The sequence below is a fragment of the Asterias amurensis genome, chromosome 4 (assembly GCF_032118995.1).
Source record: "Asterias amurensis chromosome 4, ASM3211899v1".
In the NCBI taxonomy this organism is placed as follows: Eukaryota; Metazoa; Echinodermata; class Asteroidea; order Forcipulatida; family Asteriidae; genus Asterias; species Asterias amurensis.
This window is the reverse complement of record NC_092651.1, coordinates 18,760,118-18,776,533: the sequence shown is the minus strand read 5'-3', so window position 1 is coordinate 18,776,533 and position 16,416 is coordinate 18,760,118. Positions and strand designations below refer to the sequence as shown.

General features: G+C 36.5%; 1 protein-coding gene across 6 annotated transcripts in view; it reads right to left on the bottom strand.

Moving 5' to 3' along the window:
• The window catches only part of LOC139935988 (adhesion G protein-coupled receptor L3-like), a 64,268-nt gene that overhangs the window by 11,934 nt on the left and 35,918 nt on the right, over positions 1–16,416 (bottom strand). For 5 of the 6 annotated variants that reach the window (XM_071930663.1, XM_071930664.1, XM_071930661.1 and 2 more), the window contains 21 exons: positions 16,051–16,164; positions 15,424–15,531; positions 13,912–14,025; positions 13,308–13,421; positions 12,664–12,777; positions 12,145–12,258; positions 11,052–11,165; positions 10,178–10,291; positions 9,205–9,318; positions 8,436–8,549; positions 7,562–7,675; positions 7,098–7,211; positions 6,516–6,632; positions 6,190–6,284; positions 5,250–5,468; positions 4,596–4,667; positions 3,876–4,032; positions 2,531–2,668; positions 1,734–1,818; positions 1,158–1,266; positions 574–620 (listed from right to left, as the gene is read on the bottom strand). In XM_071930663.1, the coding sequence (XP_071786764.1) occupies positions 574–620; positions 1,158–1,266; positions 1,734–1,818; positions 2,531–2,668; positions 3,876–4,032; positions 4,596–4,667; positions 5,250–5,468; positions 6,190–6,284; positions 6,516–6,632; positions 7,098–7,211; positions 7,562–7,675; positions 8,436–8,549; positions 9,205–9,318; positions 10,178–10,291; positions 11,052–11,165; positions 12,145–12,258; positions 12,664–12,777; positions 13,308–13,421; positions 13,912–14,025; positions 15,424–15,531; positions 16,051–16,164 (2,401 nt within the window). Of the gene's footprint in view, positions 1–573; positions 621–1,157; positions 1,267–1,733; positions 1,819–2,530; positions 2,669–3,875; positions 4,033–4,595; positions 4,668–5,249; positions 5,469–6,189; positions 6,285–6,515; positions 6,633–7,097; positions 7,212–7,561; positions 7,676–8,435; positions 8,550–9,204; positions 9,319–10,177; positions 10,292–11,051; positions 11,166–12,144; positions 12,259–12,663; positions 12,778–13,307; positions 13,422–13,911; positions 14,026–15,190; positions 15,254–15,423; positions 15,532–16,050; positions 16,165–16,416 lie in introns of those variants that run through there. The other variant, XM_071930666.1, reaches the window with a different exon arrangement.

The following is a 16,416-nucleotide window of genomic DNA, read 5'->3' as shown; positions in this document are numbered from 1 at the left end:
TCAAGTTTTTGAGATTTTTGAAAATCCCCAGTGAGTATCTCCATGCAGGAAGAATAATCCCTAGATTATAGGTATACACAATCGGAGTGCAGTAACTCTTCTCAGATTCAAGCTTTCAGGTATAAAAATTGTTGCCTTTTTACATAACTGCAATTTTTCCAAGTAACATGTTTCTTAAAATGATCTATGTAGGTTTTTTAATCAAAGGTTGTTATTACCATTCATTTTAGAGCGATCACCAAACATAAACCTTCCCGTTAAAAGATTCGGGTACTTTTTCAAAATGTCCACAGATTTACATTAAACTTACATGGTTTGAAGATAATGATAGTAGAAAGCTTCCCTGAAAATATTACTTACTAAGGTGCTGTTGTGAGAAATGAGTAAAATAAGTCTCAAAATAATTTCCGCCTCAGTAAGTAATATTTTAAGGGAAGCTTTCTATCTATCATTATCTTCAAACTGTGTAACTTTAATGTAAATCTGTGGACATTGTGTTTTGTGTTAGTACAAACAGACAGAAATTTTTAGAACAAAACTGTTTTTATTTTTAAATAAAATATATCAACTTACGTAGAAGTCATGTTGAGGTAGACACAACGTGAATTATTAGCTCCAGTCTAAGAGAGAGAAAACCAATAATTATGTTTATCAAGAAGTCAGTGGTTCAAATCCTATTCTAGTACATTTTTCTTTGTTCAACCCCCCAAGGATTTATGTTTACCAAGTCAGTTTCCCTTGTGGTTTTCAATTTGATATAATAATACAATAATGTAAATTGATGACATTTCCACCATTTGGTCACCCCTGGAGAAACAGATCTCAATGAGTTTCTAGGAACAGTAGCTCAAACCTAGAGAATTTAATTAATAGGTAGAATTTCCTTGAATTAAGTATACAAAACAGCTTCTATTTCCACAGGCAGACATTTAAAAAATCTCAATTTTGATAACAGTTTTAAGTTTCAGTTTCTGAGGGTAGTCGGTCATAAAAAAAGATGTGTTTTCAAACATGAATAGGTCTAAAATATTTGTAACCTTTGTGAAGCGCCTCGGGACCCTTTTGGGGTTAAGGCCGCTATATAAAAGACAATTATTACTATTATTATTATTATTCTAAAATGAGGTAATGATCATAACAAAATTCTTTGCACATACCTCTTTATGCTTGAAGACCAGCCTTACGGGTGACGCCAAATCCTGAAAGTTGTCCTCCGATAGTCCCAGCACCTTCACTGAGAGGACGTTGGTATTGACAAAGTCCGATCTAGACAACAATGACAAATTATATCAGAGCCGTACAACTGGAATATATTCATCTGCCAATCATCAGTTTAGATTTAGATTTACATGTTTTTAACAGTTTGTTATAAAATGCATATGATTAGAAAGATATTTTAAAAGTAGAATACAATGCTCCACACAAGTATGACTCGAAATTGCGTGGTTTTCCTCTTACCTTGTCGAACAAACACGGTCGGCCATTTAAATGTAAAAGGAAAACCATGCAAATTCGAGGCAATAGTGTGTGGATCATTGTATTCTACTTTTAAAATATCTTTCTAATCATATGCATTTTATAACAAACAGTTACAAACGCTTTTCAAAGACCAACTCGACCGATCCAAGGCAATGTCTTCCTTTAAAAAACAGCATTATAACTTGTGTCATTGTTTAAATTAGTTCTTCCTAGTATGTGCTATAGAAAATTGGAATTTGAATCACAACATTTACCTGCTTTCATTTTCCGCAGCTGAACTTTCCAGAGTCAAAAGATCTCCTGCAGATCTATACTTAGCCATCATGATTCTTACAGGACCTACATCAATTAGAATCAATCAAAATACAATTTATAAATACCAAGACAGTTTATCAAGGCATCACGTGGGGGTGTTTTACGCGTAAAGCATTCAATACGCCGGTAACTCAATGTAAAATAAAAACTATTAGCACACTAACTATTGTGCTAATAGTTTTTGAGGGTTAATACATAAGTATTCTAACCACTGAGACCTGGTAATTTAAAAAAAAATCTCATGCATAGAGAAAGGATCTCAGGCCTGAAGTCTTTCTCATACTTAAATACTTAGTAAGAAATTACCTCTTTCTCAAAAACTCTGTAGGGCATAAAAAAAATGTTATGTTGGCGTAACGGGCCCCCAAAAATAGGGTAGGGATTTCCCCCCCCCCCTCCCAGCAACGAAAATTACATTTTTTCTAATTGTTTAAGCCGATAGTATACACGATAACAAAAGAAAACAAGGCTAGTCACAACAAATGGTATATTTTTTAACTGTTGATGACATTTATTTTATTTTTATGTCTTTAAAAGATTTTAATCATTAAATTTCTTCCCTTGAATAAATAAAAATATCCAGGGTCGGCCGTATTTTTAGGGTAGGTTATGCCAACATAACATTTTTTGTACTGCCTAACTTAAGAGGGAGCAAGTTCTCACAATGTCCAGTACCTCTAAAAACTCTGAACTCTGAAAATAACGAAGAAAACCAAGATAAGAAAAATTGGATTACCTGTGCTATTTGCCTGATCTGCCCAATCTAATAGATCTGCAGGTAGCTCCACCCTACTGAGGGGCTGACCATCTTCATCTGTCTCAATCACTCCTGTCGATTCCTCATCTTGGTCACCCCACGTCTTGACTTGAATCTCTTTACAAGGATAAAGATTTTATCATTTAAGTTTCCCCACACACCGATGTGTCTTGGTACTTTCCCCAAAACTTGTTCGAGATTCAAACACATGTCCTAAGCCAATCTAGAGAGAATCTTATAAACTAGACCATCGAGATTGCCCGGGATTTAAAGATGCAATGTCAAATTTTTGGCCGCAAACATTAAAAAATAGAGTTTTTTGAGTGAATGGTATTTCAAAGAGTATCACCTGCTCTAACGAAAAAAAGGTTAACTTTTACTTTTAATGGTCAGGAGCCATGAATTTTTTTAAAAACGTTTCTTATAAAACACATAAGAATTGGTCACGTGATATATTGTCGGGATCCTGACAAAAACTAATTTTGAACACTTTATTTCACTGCTACTAATAATTGGCGGACTTTTTGAGCAATGGCTCAAATGAAAGCTTGTAACTTTCTCGATCCCCATCAAAATACCTATTGAATTTTAAATCAAAATTTGTGGGTCAAATCGGCCAAAAATCTGACATAGCATCTTTAACTAGTGAGTGTCGCAACCGATTTATAGATGTTTAGTTTGCATCAGGGATAAAGAATCTTTTCACCCTTTATATCAATGTGAATAACCAAGGTTCTGTAAAAAAAAACATCAGGCATATCACTCGATCTAAGTGTTGGTTTAGTAGAGTAGTGTTGGTTCTGAAAAGACAGTATGATCTGATGGTCTTCAGGAGAATGCTGGAATCTGTTGCTGGATGCTGTTTAAAGACACTGGACACTATTGGTAATTGTCAAAGACCAGTCTTCTTACTTGGTGTATCTCAACATAAGCACAAAATAACAAACCTGTGGAAATTTGAGCTCATTGGTCATCGAAGTAGGGGGTTCACTATGAAAGAAAAAATACCTGTGTCACAAGTTGTGTGCGTTCAGATGCTTGATTTCGAGACCTCAAGTTCTAAATCTGAGGTCTCGAAATCAAGTTCGTGGAAAACTACTTCTTTCTTGAAAACTACGTTTCTTCAGAGGGAGCCGCTTCTCACAATGTTTTATGCAAATAATTATTTTGAGTAATTACCAACAGTGTCCACTACCTTTAAGTACTGCCTTGTTGGAAATTAACAGGTAGTTGGGCTTGGCTTGATGGTGTGTGAAGGCTGGAACCAGAAAAGCTGGGCTTAGATTTGTGAACCAATCTGATGCAATCTAGTTGAAACTCTTACCTAGATTCTTTTCCTTGATGAGCAGAATAGTTTCTTCTTCTGTTGAGTTATCATAGCTCTGACTACTATTCCTTGTCTTAGCGTCTTGTCTGACTACCACATCCACTATGGCCTCCATGGAGCCCATCATCTCTGTCACACTGGAAGCTACTTTGCCCTGAGGAAAAGAGGTTTATAGAAAAGACGTCAGTCTCCTGGCGATGATAAGAGCAAGCTAGTCGAAAAGTTCAGACCAATTAAGAACTCATTCCGCGGTAGTGCAGTTAAAAACGAGCAGTTTGCTCGACCCACAAAGTGAAAGTTGTAGTCCTTGCCAATTTCCTATCTTCCGCCCACGTAGTAGTAAAGAAGCAGGACAGTTCTTTTCAGAACTGAGAAGTCTGCCAAATTCAGAAAATTCCGGGAGGAACAGGCAGGGCAGTTGGGGTGGTTTGATGAGTGAAGGACAAGGTGGTTGTGGGCGGCTTATGGAGTAACAGGCATGGTGGTTTTGGGAATTGTTTTAGGAGTAACAAGCAGAGCAGTTTCAAGAGTAACAGGCAGGGCAGTTTCAGGAGTTGACAGGCAGAGTGGTTTGGGGCAATAAAGAAGTATCAGGCAGTGCGGTTGAGGACTAAAGGGCTAAGAACACAAATTCAGTGACCAGGACACAAACCCCTGCACCCTCTCATGAACAAGTCACATCTTAAGGGGTCCTCTTGCTACTGAAATGTTACTTACAGGATTGTTGGCATTCTTCCAGGCATGGAGCTGTGATTCATCAGCCACATTATCAAAAGTTCCTGCACATGCCTAAAGGGTAAAGATACCAAAAGAAATCAGGTTTTAGTTCAGCGCATGTCACACACTTGATGCACGTCACACATCTTTCCAATTTAACAAGCTCTTCATTGGCTCCTGGTTCATGAACGCATCCATTTCAAGGTTCTACTCCTCATCTATCAATCAATACATGTCACACCTCCTAGATACATCCAGGATTCAATACAGCTAAGTGTTTCTATAAAAAGACAGCTTCGCTCTACAAACACCATCATCATCATTATCCCTCATTCAAACTACACTTGGGGAGACCGTTCTTTTTCATATGCTTGACATCTCTTTGGAATGCTCTTCCGCTGAACCTCAGACTAGTAGACACTCTCTACAACTTCAAAACCAACATGAAACAACTTCAAACCCAACCTGAAAACTCATTTGTTCAGTCGTTCATGGCTTTAAATACTGTCATTAACAGAGTTCTTTTTCTATGTGCCAGGATGTCTTTCAGGTGTGACAGATACTATGTCCATTATTATTTTTATCACTAACAGTTTCAGGTCTAGAATTTAACACCAATGAAATCAAAATCAAAACTGTCCAAAGCGTTCGTACCATAGTTAGGTCTTTTGCAGTGTCCACGTCAAGACCTTTGGCCGAGCCGGTCGCCCCAGCGATCACACCAAAGCTTTTTGCAGCGATATCCATGTCCCCAGGGTAGATCTTTTTAGACTCCGCCCTCTCCTCCTCCCCTCCTCCAGTGATATTCTGCAGAGAGGTGGCGAGGTCCAGAACGTCAGACGCACTCGCGTTGCCGGACTTCAGCAGCTCCACCTGTCAATCAATCAATTTATCAGTCAATCAATCATAGAATTTATATATGGCACCATATTTGCCCTATTAAAGCCATTATACACTTTCGGTAAACAGTATTGTCCCACACTTCGTGTATCACAACTTATATATAAAATAACAATCCTGTGGAAATTTAGGCTCAATGGGAAAACCCACTCCTGTTTTTGCGCGTTTCGCCGTGTCATGACATGTGTTTATAACAAATCCGTAATTCTCGTTAAGGAGAATTTATATTGTTTTACCGTTTTCTCAAAAAGTAAAGCATTTCATGGACTAATATTTCAAGAGAAGTCTTTCACCAATACCTTCTGTAAACCCTGTAAATTATTTGTAAATCTGTGAACTTTTTTTTTTTTTCTGTACCGAAAGGGTCCAATGGCTTTAACAGGGAACCAGTGACAGACTGTGCTTCAATCAATCTTGCACCGTATCCAGTAGGACGTTGGCTCCACGGATTTTTTTTCTCCACTCTTGCCTATATTGCGCTCTTCGATGTTCCAGGTAGAAGGTGCTGTTCATGATGATGTCAATTTCCCACCTCTTCCGAGGCATACCCCGTCTATTTTTTCCGTCATTTTTTTCCAATGACTGTGCTCACAGAATAGTATTTGAGCTGGTTATCTTATTCCAGTAAACAAAAATGTTTTGTGTTTAACAGTTTTTGTGTGCTTTTTAAGCAGCTTTATGATTGTGAACATACCTTATTGTTGAGCTCAGCGAATGCTGGGCTGACACATCCTGAAAGATCTGGGTTAGCCCAGTTGGCAGTCACATCACACAGTCTGGAAGCATTGCCTAAAAATAAAAATAATAATAATAGCAGAGTAGTTATTAATCAAAAAGCCTGAGTCACTAGCCCAAGTCAAATCAGATGTACTTTGACATGGCAGAAAGATCATCATCACCATCATTCGGCAAAGACTTGCGTCCGTGGCCGCCTCATCCTCGCTGGGATTAAACCACTAGTTGAAAACCTCTTCACCACACATTGATTCCCTTATTTAAACACAATAAAGTCACACGTACCAATAACTCCTTCTGGACATGCTTTGATGTTGGTCTCTCCTGGTTCCGTTTCATCCCACACTAAGCCACTCCCTTCAATGTCATCCTGACCTCCAGCACAGACTTCCTTGATATCCTCTGAGCATCAAACAGGTAGAAAGAATAAGTTTCGAATAAATATTGTTGTATATAAAGCTGATAGGAGCTATCAGATAAGTCAACTTTTTGTTTCCTCCAAATTATGGGTGGGAGGGCAAAAAGTAATAACAGTGAAGCAATTCCGTTTTTTTTTAAACCCCCCAAAAAGAAGACAAAATACCCAGCTGGCAGGGTTGTATCCAGGGTAAGGCTTTTTCTCTTTTGGTATTAGCGTGTTTTTGATTAACATCACTTTAAAATAGAAATTTAAACAGAAAGCACCAAATCACCCCTAAACTTTGCCCTGGTTTCTTTCAGCAAAATAAAAAATAACAAAATTTAATACGAAAATCATAAAAGAAATTTAGAATTAAAATCTAAAAATGTAAAAAATTAAAAATGGGGGGGGGGGAAATCAAACAAATCTCAAGCTTTTAATTAAGGAAAACAAAAATATGGTCTCACCAGCTTCACATCTGTCTCCAATGAAACCTTCAGCGCAGTCACATCTGTAGCTATTGACAAGATCCACGCACTCTCCATCATTATAACAAGGATCACTGGCACACTCATCAACATCTGTGGAAACAGACAAAAATTAGATTGTTTAAATTTGACCAAAAAGTGTTGATGTTTTTGACCGAAAAGGTATTGATGAATGGGAATCAAAGTGTGTTGAATCGGTTTTCAACTAGTGGTTTAAACCCACCGAGGCCTGGTTCTTTACCTCGACTGATCGTCTCGGTAAAATTATTAAGAACCAGGCCTCGTTGGGATTAAACCACTAGTTGAAAACCTCTTCACCACACATTGATTCCCTTAATAATATCAAGTAATAAACCACAAGGGAGACTGACTGGAGCTTAAACCAACGCTCTCTGGACTAATGTCCCTAAAGGGTTTAATATCATCTGGACATCATGACAGACCTTTAGTGCAGTTGGTTCCTGTGTATCCCACTTGGCATCTACATTTGTATCCATTCACAAGATCACTGCATTCTCCATCATTGGCACATGGTTTAGAGGAGCACTCATTGATATCTGTAATATATGCATAGGCAAACAATCAGGGTTAAACATGTAATTAAAATGTGATGTGGTCAAGTTTGTCGACCAATATCATATTTTCAATTTACTTTACTTTATACTGCTGATATCACCTTTGGTTCAAAAGTTACGAAAGTAGAAACACCAAGAGATGCAAGAGAATAAAACGCGGGTTTAAAGTTGACTTGTTAATTGAGAAATAAATCGACACATTATCTTTTTTAATGCTACTTTGAACTTTTTAAAAATGTTATATGTCAGTAATGAAATTACCAATATAAAATATTTGAAAAATTTTCACGGATTTGCCTGTTTTTGGCTTATTTCTCCATACAGCTATTTCCCACAAATGACTCAATTAGCTTGATAAATTCACAAATAATGATTATTGAGTAAAAGAACTTTCTGGACATTGTTCCCACCATTTATTTTATTTTACACAGCATGTCAAACCTAAATGCCAATAACATCTTAAGCGCAAGGGTTTTCCCAGCACAAGCTAGCGTTTCATGCTGATATGTAATACACAACAAGTTATTTATCTTAGTTTTTGTTGTTGTAATTTTTTTACTTATCTTTTCTGGGGGAAACACTTGAGATCAAGTTCACAAACATCATAATGACAAAACCATTTAGAATGCTCCAGATTGCACAATAGGGCTTTGAACCGAACATAAACACCAAGTAAAAACCATTCTGAGGATTTCGTTTCAGTTCAGTGGGCTTAGGATAACTTTCCAAAATTAGCTCTTACCTGTTTGGCAGTTGATTCCGTCGTAGCCTGGTAAACATGCACACTGGTAACCATTCACTTCATCAGTGCATGTTGATCCATGCTGACAGGGAAGGCTGGCACATTCATTGATGTCTGGAGAGAAAAAAAAGAGCTCAAGTTTAAACAGGCAACTGCAAATAATATCATCAAACCATAAAATACGTATCCAGCAAAAAAAGCAAACAAAAACAGAAAACGGACAAAGTTATGGGGTGAAAAACTCCAAATAAACCACTTTTTCCAGTATGGACTCAAATAATTTTTCAGTTTTACCCGTAATAAACCAAGAAAACCATTAATTGGCAAAATTGTACATGGAGTGCAGCTTTTTTAATCGGGTTTACATCAGCCCAGTGTTCCAATCCTTTAAAAATGGTGGCCATTGCTTGCCTTACCCTTCCCTCTTGAAGGGGGCACAACAATTTCCTCTGGTAAAGGGCACTTCTATGAGGAAATAGTACATTTGTATTAAAACCTCGCAAGGGGCACCACAGCACAAGGCCAAATTTCATAAAGCTTTTAAGCAGAAAATATTGCTGGACAAATTTCTTTACTAAGCAAAAATTGAGTGGGGCACCAGTCACACAATGTTATTTCTGCTAGTAACCTGTGTTTCTGTTAAGCGATACTTTTCTGTGCTTTGCAAGTTTTTGTGCATACCAGCTTTATAAAATTGGGCCCCGGGGCACCACATCAATTGCTGTGGGTACCGTGGGTTAAATCAAGTGTTTCACTGTGTTGTATTTACCTATTTGGCAGTGGGTTCCATCATAGCCTGGTAGACATTCACACTGGTACCCATCAATTTGATCCTCACACGGTGACCCATTCTGGCACGGGTTACTTGCACACTCATCCACATCTGAGGACAAGACAATTTGATCAAGGTTACACACTTTGAAATTAAAACTGATTCCTTCATCAACAGTTTTTCTTGATGTATTTTTTGCCTTGATGTTTAATCAAAAATATATTTTAACTATATGAGTCAAAAGAATAAAATTATTTTAAGAAATACGAGGTTCTGATAAATATAAAGCAAAATAAACAATAAACAAAAATTACATAATGCTTCGAACGAAGTGTTTCTAAGCGCTCTCACAGAAAGAAGTGAACAAAAAAGAGACAATAAACATCAAAGAAAGAGACTTTATGAGGTTGATTCTAATGTTAATAGGTATGTTTTCAATCTAGTCAAACAGTTTTCAAATGCTTTTCCTGCTTCGAGAGCTACTGTAGGCTTCTTATCAATAGTTTTTATTGTCAGTCGTTTTGTGAGTGATTACCAAATATGAGAGTAGCAAAGATTTTATATGTGGTTAGTTAGAAAGCTCACTTGGTAGAGCTCTAAAATTCAACTCCCAGAGGTTGCAATTGCCTCTGTAGTTATAATTTCCTTTGTTCACCCCCAAATTGATTGTACTTTTACTAAGTGATACTGTATCTCCTCGTCACAGACAGGAAAACATTTAGTTTATACTGACTCAACAATACATTACAGAGAAGCAAATAATTAATCAATACATGTATGTGTATCACACTATATGATTTATAGTAACTGATGTACATGTACATAAGTCAATATTTAGGAAAAAGTGAAACAAACAATGTTACTTTTGTTCTTTACCCATTTTAACATAACCGATTAAAAAAGAACAACATTTGATAATTACAAGTTGCTTACAACTTGTCTTTTATTAAAAACAGCTACTAATATTCACCGAGTTGGCAGTTGGTCCCCTCGTAGCCTGGTTGACATTCACACTGGTAACCATTCACTTCGTCATGACATGTTGATCCATGCTGACAAGGGAAGCTTGCACATTCATCGATGTCTGAAAATAGAAATAACAAAAAGATCTTGTGCTCAAATGAGGAAGGGGGTTTTCTGTAGGAGCTAGTGATGATGAGCAACTATGGATGGTCTCTTATAGGCCCCAAAAATTGTTTTGTTTGTCAACAAAGGTTCCTCTAAAGGTAGAATCTGTAGGTCAATCTTTATTTGTAATTTTGTTTTATTATGGATCAGACATGCAACTGTAACTTCACAAAAAAGAGAGGAAACTACCACATTTCAGTGATTTTGCATAGTATTTTTCAATTTTGAATCATAAAACTGAGAACCCCAAAAAGAGGAAATCAGATGATCCGAGGAAAAGTTGCATGCTTGATGGATGTTGTATTTGGGAATTTAAAACTCTTTGGCATTGAGTTATTCATTTCATTTCAATACATTTATTTCAACACAACACTTCTACTGTTTTGAACTATTTTGATAATGTCTTTGAGTTGTATTTTAATACTAAAAACTGTTCAGCTAACAAGATTTTTAAACTTTTTCCTGTGTCAACATGTTTTTAGACAATTTTTAAAAAGATTTTTAATGAAAATATTTGGAAAAGTTTTGTTTGCAAAATACAAATTTTTTGTTCAGTCAAGTCACAAAGGACGATCGGACGGTCAGATGAGGACAACCAACAATTTTTGTCCCCCTTAGGGGGGAGGCATTGTAAGGAGGGGGAAAGAGGTTGAGGAATGAGGTTGTAAGGATGGGGCGGTAAAGGATAGGTGGCTGTAGGAATGTTAAATATTCACCAATTTGGCAGTTGGTCCCCTCGTAGCCTGGTTGACATTCACACTGGTAACCATTCACTTCATCATTACATGTTGATACATGCTGGCAAGGGAGGCTCGCACATTCATTGATGTCTGAGAAGAAAAGAAAAAAATTTCTCCAACTTCAGAGGTATATAGACGATGTGACCTCTGACGTCACTCGAAAACCATAACATGATTCGCGCGCATACCGCCGGGCAAAACCTTTGTGTTTTGGCAGCCAGCTATAAAGTGTATTCAATCTTACCATGACTACCTGTCTTTTTGCCCGGCGAAACATGACGTACACAGTGTTTTTTAACAGAGGGCGGTTTGAATGTAAACATGGGTCACATCGTCTATAACGTGGGTGAAAACATTCATAGACCATGCGAATGATGGGTAACATTTTAGGGGAGCACCCTTATTTCTATGGGTGAACTTCTTGCCAATCAAAAATGAAGCTGCATTTCAACAAGCGCCTTGTGCCATTTCAGTGTTCTTGTAAATGCCATTTAATATTTGATTTTTTAAAAGATGATCTGATGCAAGTGTAAAAGCAAATACATTGCCTGCGTGCAAGTGGAACAAATAGTTTTAAAAACATTTACATTATCACATTACAGCTTTAAAAATGTAACATTTTACTCTGGTAACTTTTAATCTCATAAGTCCAGATTTCAAATCAAGAGGGGGGGGGGGACACAAGACATACATCAATTGGAGAGAAGCATATAAAGAAAAAAAACTTTTATTTTTCATCTTTAGGTTTTCTAGTAGTTATAGGTATTAACACCGTTTGTGTGTTCTATGCAAAGAGCCCCAAGTCAGCCAGATATGGGTAAAAACTAATTTATCTAATCCTGATTTTCAGGTTAAAAACAAAACAAAACAAATTATTTCCTGACAGAGCTGCTATCAGTAAAAGATGTTCATTTTACCACTTCCAATATATGGATGAACAAAACTCACAAATTAGTTTATTCCCCAAAAATTTTCACTATATATTGGAATTGGTAAAATGAACATCTTTACTGAAGCTTTAATTCTATTCTTGAATATATATTCGAGAATTTAAGAGTTATTATCTTACCATTTTGGCAGTTGATTCCATCGTAGCCTGGTGAACATATACATTGGTAGTCATTCACTAGATCCACGCAGGTCGATTCATGCTGGCATGGTGCAGTCCCACATTCATTCAGCTCTAATACAAAACATCAGATAAAACAAGTCAGTGGAAAGTTCCAAAGTTGTGACGTTGTACCCGCAAGTCTACTACTAAACAGTAACTTCTTATTACTTTTAGCCACACTAATAAACACCACTTGAAAAACAATCAATGTGGACACGTGGCAGATTTATGGGAACATCAGAACAGTTCCCATCTCACAATGATTTCATGCACGCTTTTTGGCCCAAACTTCTGCAAGTGGAAGATTTTGTCGTTTAAATAGATTTTACAGGAGAACTTTGACAGTGAAGAACTTAATGTCCTTTCACACAAAGTGTTTTTTTTGTAAAAAAAAACGCCAACCTTGCAAAAATTTAGCAAGGGACCCATGCTAAGCTGCTCTCTTGTGAAATCGGCTATAGCTATTGTATGTAGTACCTTGTTCACAGTTGATTCCATTGTATCCCAGCACGCAGACGCACTCATAGTTATTCAGTCCATCAATACATGTAGATCCATGCAGACAAGGATTGCTTTCACATTCATTGATATCTAGACAAGTTACCAAAGAAAAAAACACACTTTGTTTTTAGCTTCATCAAGAATTTGGAGGTCTTAATTCTGCATGAAATATGGGTAAGTGGTATGGAATGATCAGGAGATTAAACATTGTAATTGAATTCTGATTAGCTCATTTATTTTGTCCTGTAAGGTATATGGAGCTACGCTTTTGAAATTACAATACCTTTTCCTTTACACAGGTGCTGTGGCGCAAAATGCTGCCGCTCAGACAAATCAGACTAGGAACACCAGGGCAAACCCCTTCTCTTTTTGATAAGTTTACTAGGTTCTTTGCGAGCAGTACACAACACACGGGACCCGGCAACAGTTTTTAACTTTACATCAATCACAAAGAGCTTTCTGAAACATTCATTCTGCTTTATTTGGTTAATGAATACCAATACGTACACGGTTTATTTTAAAATTGTAATGCATTTCATACATAATTATCATAGAGTTGTAGAACTCACTTTTTTTTTAATCGCAAAATAAAGTTACAAATGGTTTGATAACATTCTTACCGGTCTGGCACTGGTTCCCCTCATAGCCTGCTGTACATAAACACTGGTATCCGTTCACTTCATCTACGCATGGTGAGTCATGCTGGCATGGTGCACTCTCACATTCATTTATATCTGGACAAATAATCACAAATAAAGTTGAGATAACAATAATTTATCACTCTTGTATTCCATTCAAAGCACGTACCGGCATGAAATTTACTTAATGAATATGAAAAGATCTTTAAAGACATCTCATGACAAAATTTAATTAAATGAAGTGGGAAAACAAATTGCAGAATTTAGGCAGATTGGTGTAAGATGAATTCTTTACGTGAGTTCTTGCCAAATTTCATTAAGCTGTTGGCAGATAAAAAAAAAACATTTCAGAAAATTTCTTTGCTAATGAGGTGCCCCACAACAATGCAAACTTAATTTTGGCTGATAACCTTTTTTTTTCTAAGCGATACTTTCCTGTGCTTAGCAAGATTGTGTGCGCTTGATCAAGCTGTTTAGCAGAAAAAACTGTTTCTGTTAACCAAGATTTGTCTGAGCTTATTAAGTTTTCATGCAGTTGCTTTATGAAATTTGGCCGCAACTCAGTATTGATTTTAACAGCCCTTACTTGTCTGGCAAGTGTCATCTGTAAACCCATCAGCACAGGAACAAATGAATCCATTGACTTGATCCTCACACTGCCCACCATGACCGCAGGGAATACTGGAGCATTCATTAATATCTGTCAAATAAAACACATTATTATAGGGTTTTTTGGTAAAGTTTTACAATCATTCTATTTCATGTGATATTGAATGCTGCTTAAGTTGGTTATTCAATTTTGTTTTGAGCCTGGGCAAAAAGTAATGTTGCTTCATTCTATTTATCAAAATAAACATCCAACTTAACATTCAACCAAACAGCATTAAAATTTACCAGGGCTTTTTTTAGTTCAACCAGTTTGCTAAATTGAATGTTATGCTAATTTGAACATATTGCTACAGGAATTCGATTGACACAATTGAATGAATTCTGTATTTGAAACACAGACAAACGCATGGAAATTAAATTGGCTGTACTTTTAACGAAATTTACAGAGAAAACCTATATTACTTTATTCGGCATTCAAATCAAGCATAAATATATATATACAGAAGAAATACATCAAATTTACATTGATGAAAAGCCAAGGATATCACAAAAAGCTTACTCCCATCAGGGGCCTTCAAAAACAGTCAAGACATACATTGTACAAATAAATACAACACTAAAAAATTGCACAAGAAAATAGTGAACAATGGCAGTAAAAAATGTACAAAACTGTTACAAATTAGATTGAGATGAGATATGTTGTTTTACTGCCCTTTCAAATTGATAAGAATTGTTAGAACACTTGATATTATTAGGAAGTATGTTCCATTGATGAATTCCAGTATAAAACAAATAAGTTCATGTGGATTGTTGATAATCATGGATTAAAGGCAGTGGACACTATTGGTAATTACTCAAAATATTTATTAGCATAAAACCTTACTTGGTAACGAGTAATGGGGAGAGGTTGGTAGTATAAAACATTGTGAGAACCGGCTCCCTCTGAAGTGACATAGTTTTCGAGAAAGAAGTAATTTTCCATGAATTTGATTTTGAGACCTCAGATTTAGAACTTGAGGTCTCGAAATCAACCATCTAACGCACACAACTTCGTGTGACAAGGGTGTTTTTTCTTTCATTATTATCTCGCAAGTTCGATGACCGATTGTGCTCAAATGTTCACAGGTTTGTTATTTTATGCATATGTTGAGATACCCAACTGTTAAGGCTAGTCTTTGACAATTACCAATAGTGTCCACTGCCTTTAAGAGGTCCGTTTGTTTTTCAAATCCAATAATAATGCAGATGTTACTTACACATTAATTTAGTTGGTTATGTTTCACACCAAAGCTTGATCGAGCTTCTTTAGACTTGATTTTCCCCTGGAATAATTCTCTGGGGTTTTCCTCATACAAATAAAACTGAAACTTTCTTCCTTGTCTTCTCCTCTTTGGTTCTTGTACAGTGATTAAGTTCGCTATTCTGACAGTCCTTGGCTTCACAACCAGAAAAAATTAAATGAAAGGAAGAGGGGATGGGTACTTCTTACCGTTGTCACATGTTAGTCCGTCGTAGCCAGATTCGCAGGCACAGGTAAACCCATCAGCTACTTCATAGCATGTGCCAAACTGACAAGGTAAGTCTGCACAGTAAGCCACTATAAGCAAAAAGGTAAAGTCGTTGTTGGTACATGTATACCACTTTAATTCCACGCTCTCTGCTTTTCCAGCAATATTAAGAAACAAAATTTGAAAAAAACCTCCTTTTTGTGGCTAAAAATCAAACCACGTTGCTGGGCCCAATTTCATAGAAAGTTTTTCAGATAATCTGTCATTGGAATACACATCTGAGAAATTACAGACAGTTAACGCTTCTCAGATTAAAATAAAAAGATTACAAAATTGTGGCAAAAAGACTGATCTTTTTACAAAACCACATTACTTCGTAGTGAAATGTTTTTATAGTGCTTTATACTATCGTAAACTCCTAAGCTTTTAACCAATAGTTTTTATCGCAATTAGTTTTAAGAGTGATAGCAAGCAAACACCTTTCTTTTAAATGTCTGAACTAAGAAAGTTAATAAATCAATCAATTAGTTTAAAACCTTCCAAATAAATAAATTCAAATGTAAATAGTGAATTTTGTATATGAGAATGAATCCCAATCTCAACATTACCTCGTTCACAGAGATCTCCCATATAGCCCGCTGTACAGTCACAAGTGTACGTGTTCACTCCATCCCTACATACACCGTTCTGGCAGTCATTACTCCCTGCGCAATCATCAATATCTGCACCAATCAAAGAAATGCAACGTTCATTCTTATTATTCAAAGGTTGAGGTAATAAACATCTACTGGTGATGGAGTACTGAGAACTTGAAGATAACATTCAGTAAGGTTTGCAATAAACACATGAGTTGTGGTGGCTGTTAAAGGCATGGGGGAACGATTTCACAAAGAGTTAGGACTAGACCTAAGTTAGAACTAATCATAGAAAATATTAAAAACTAAGGGCTAGTCCCAAGTTAGGAAGAGTAACTC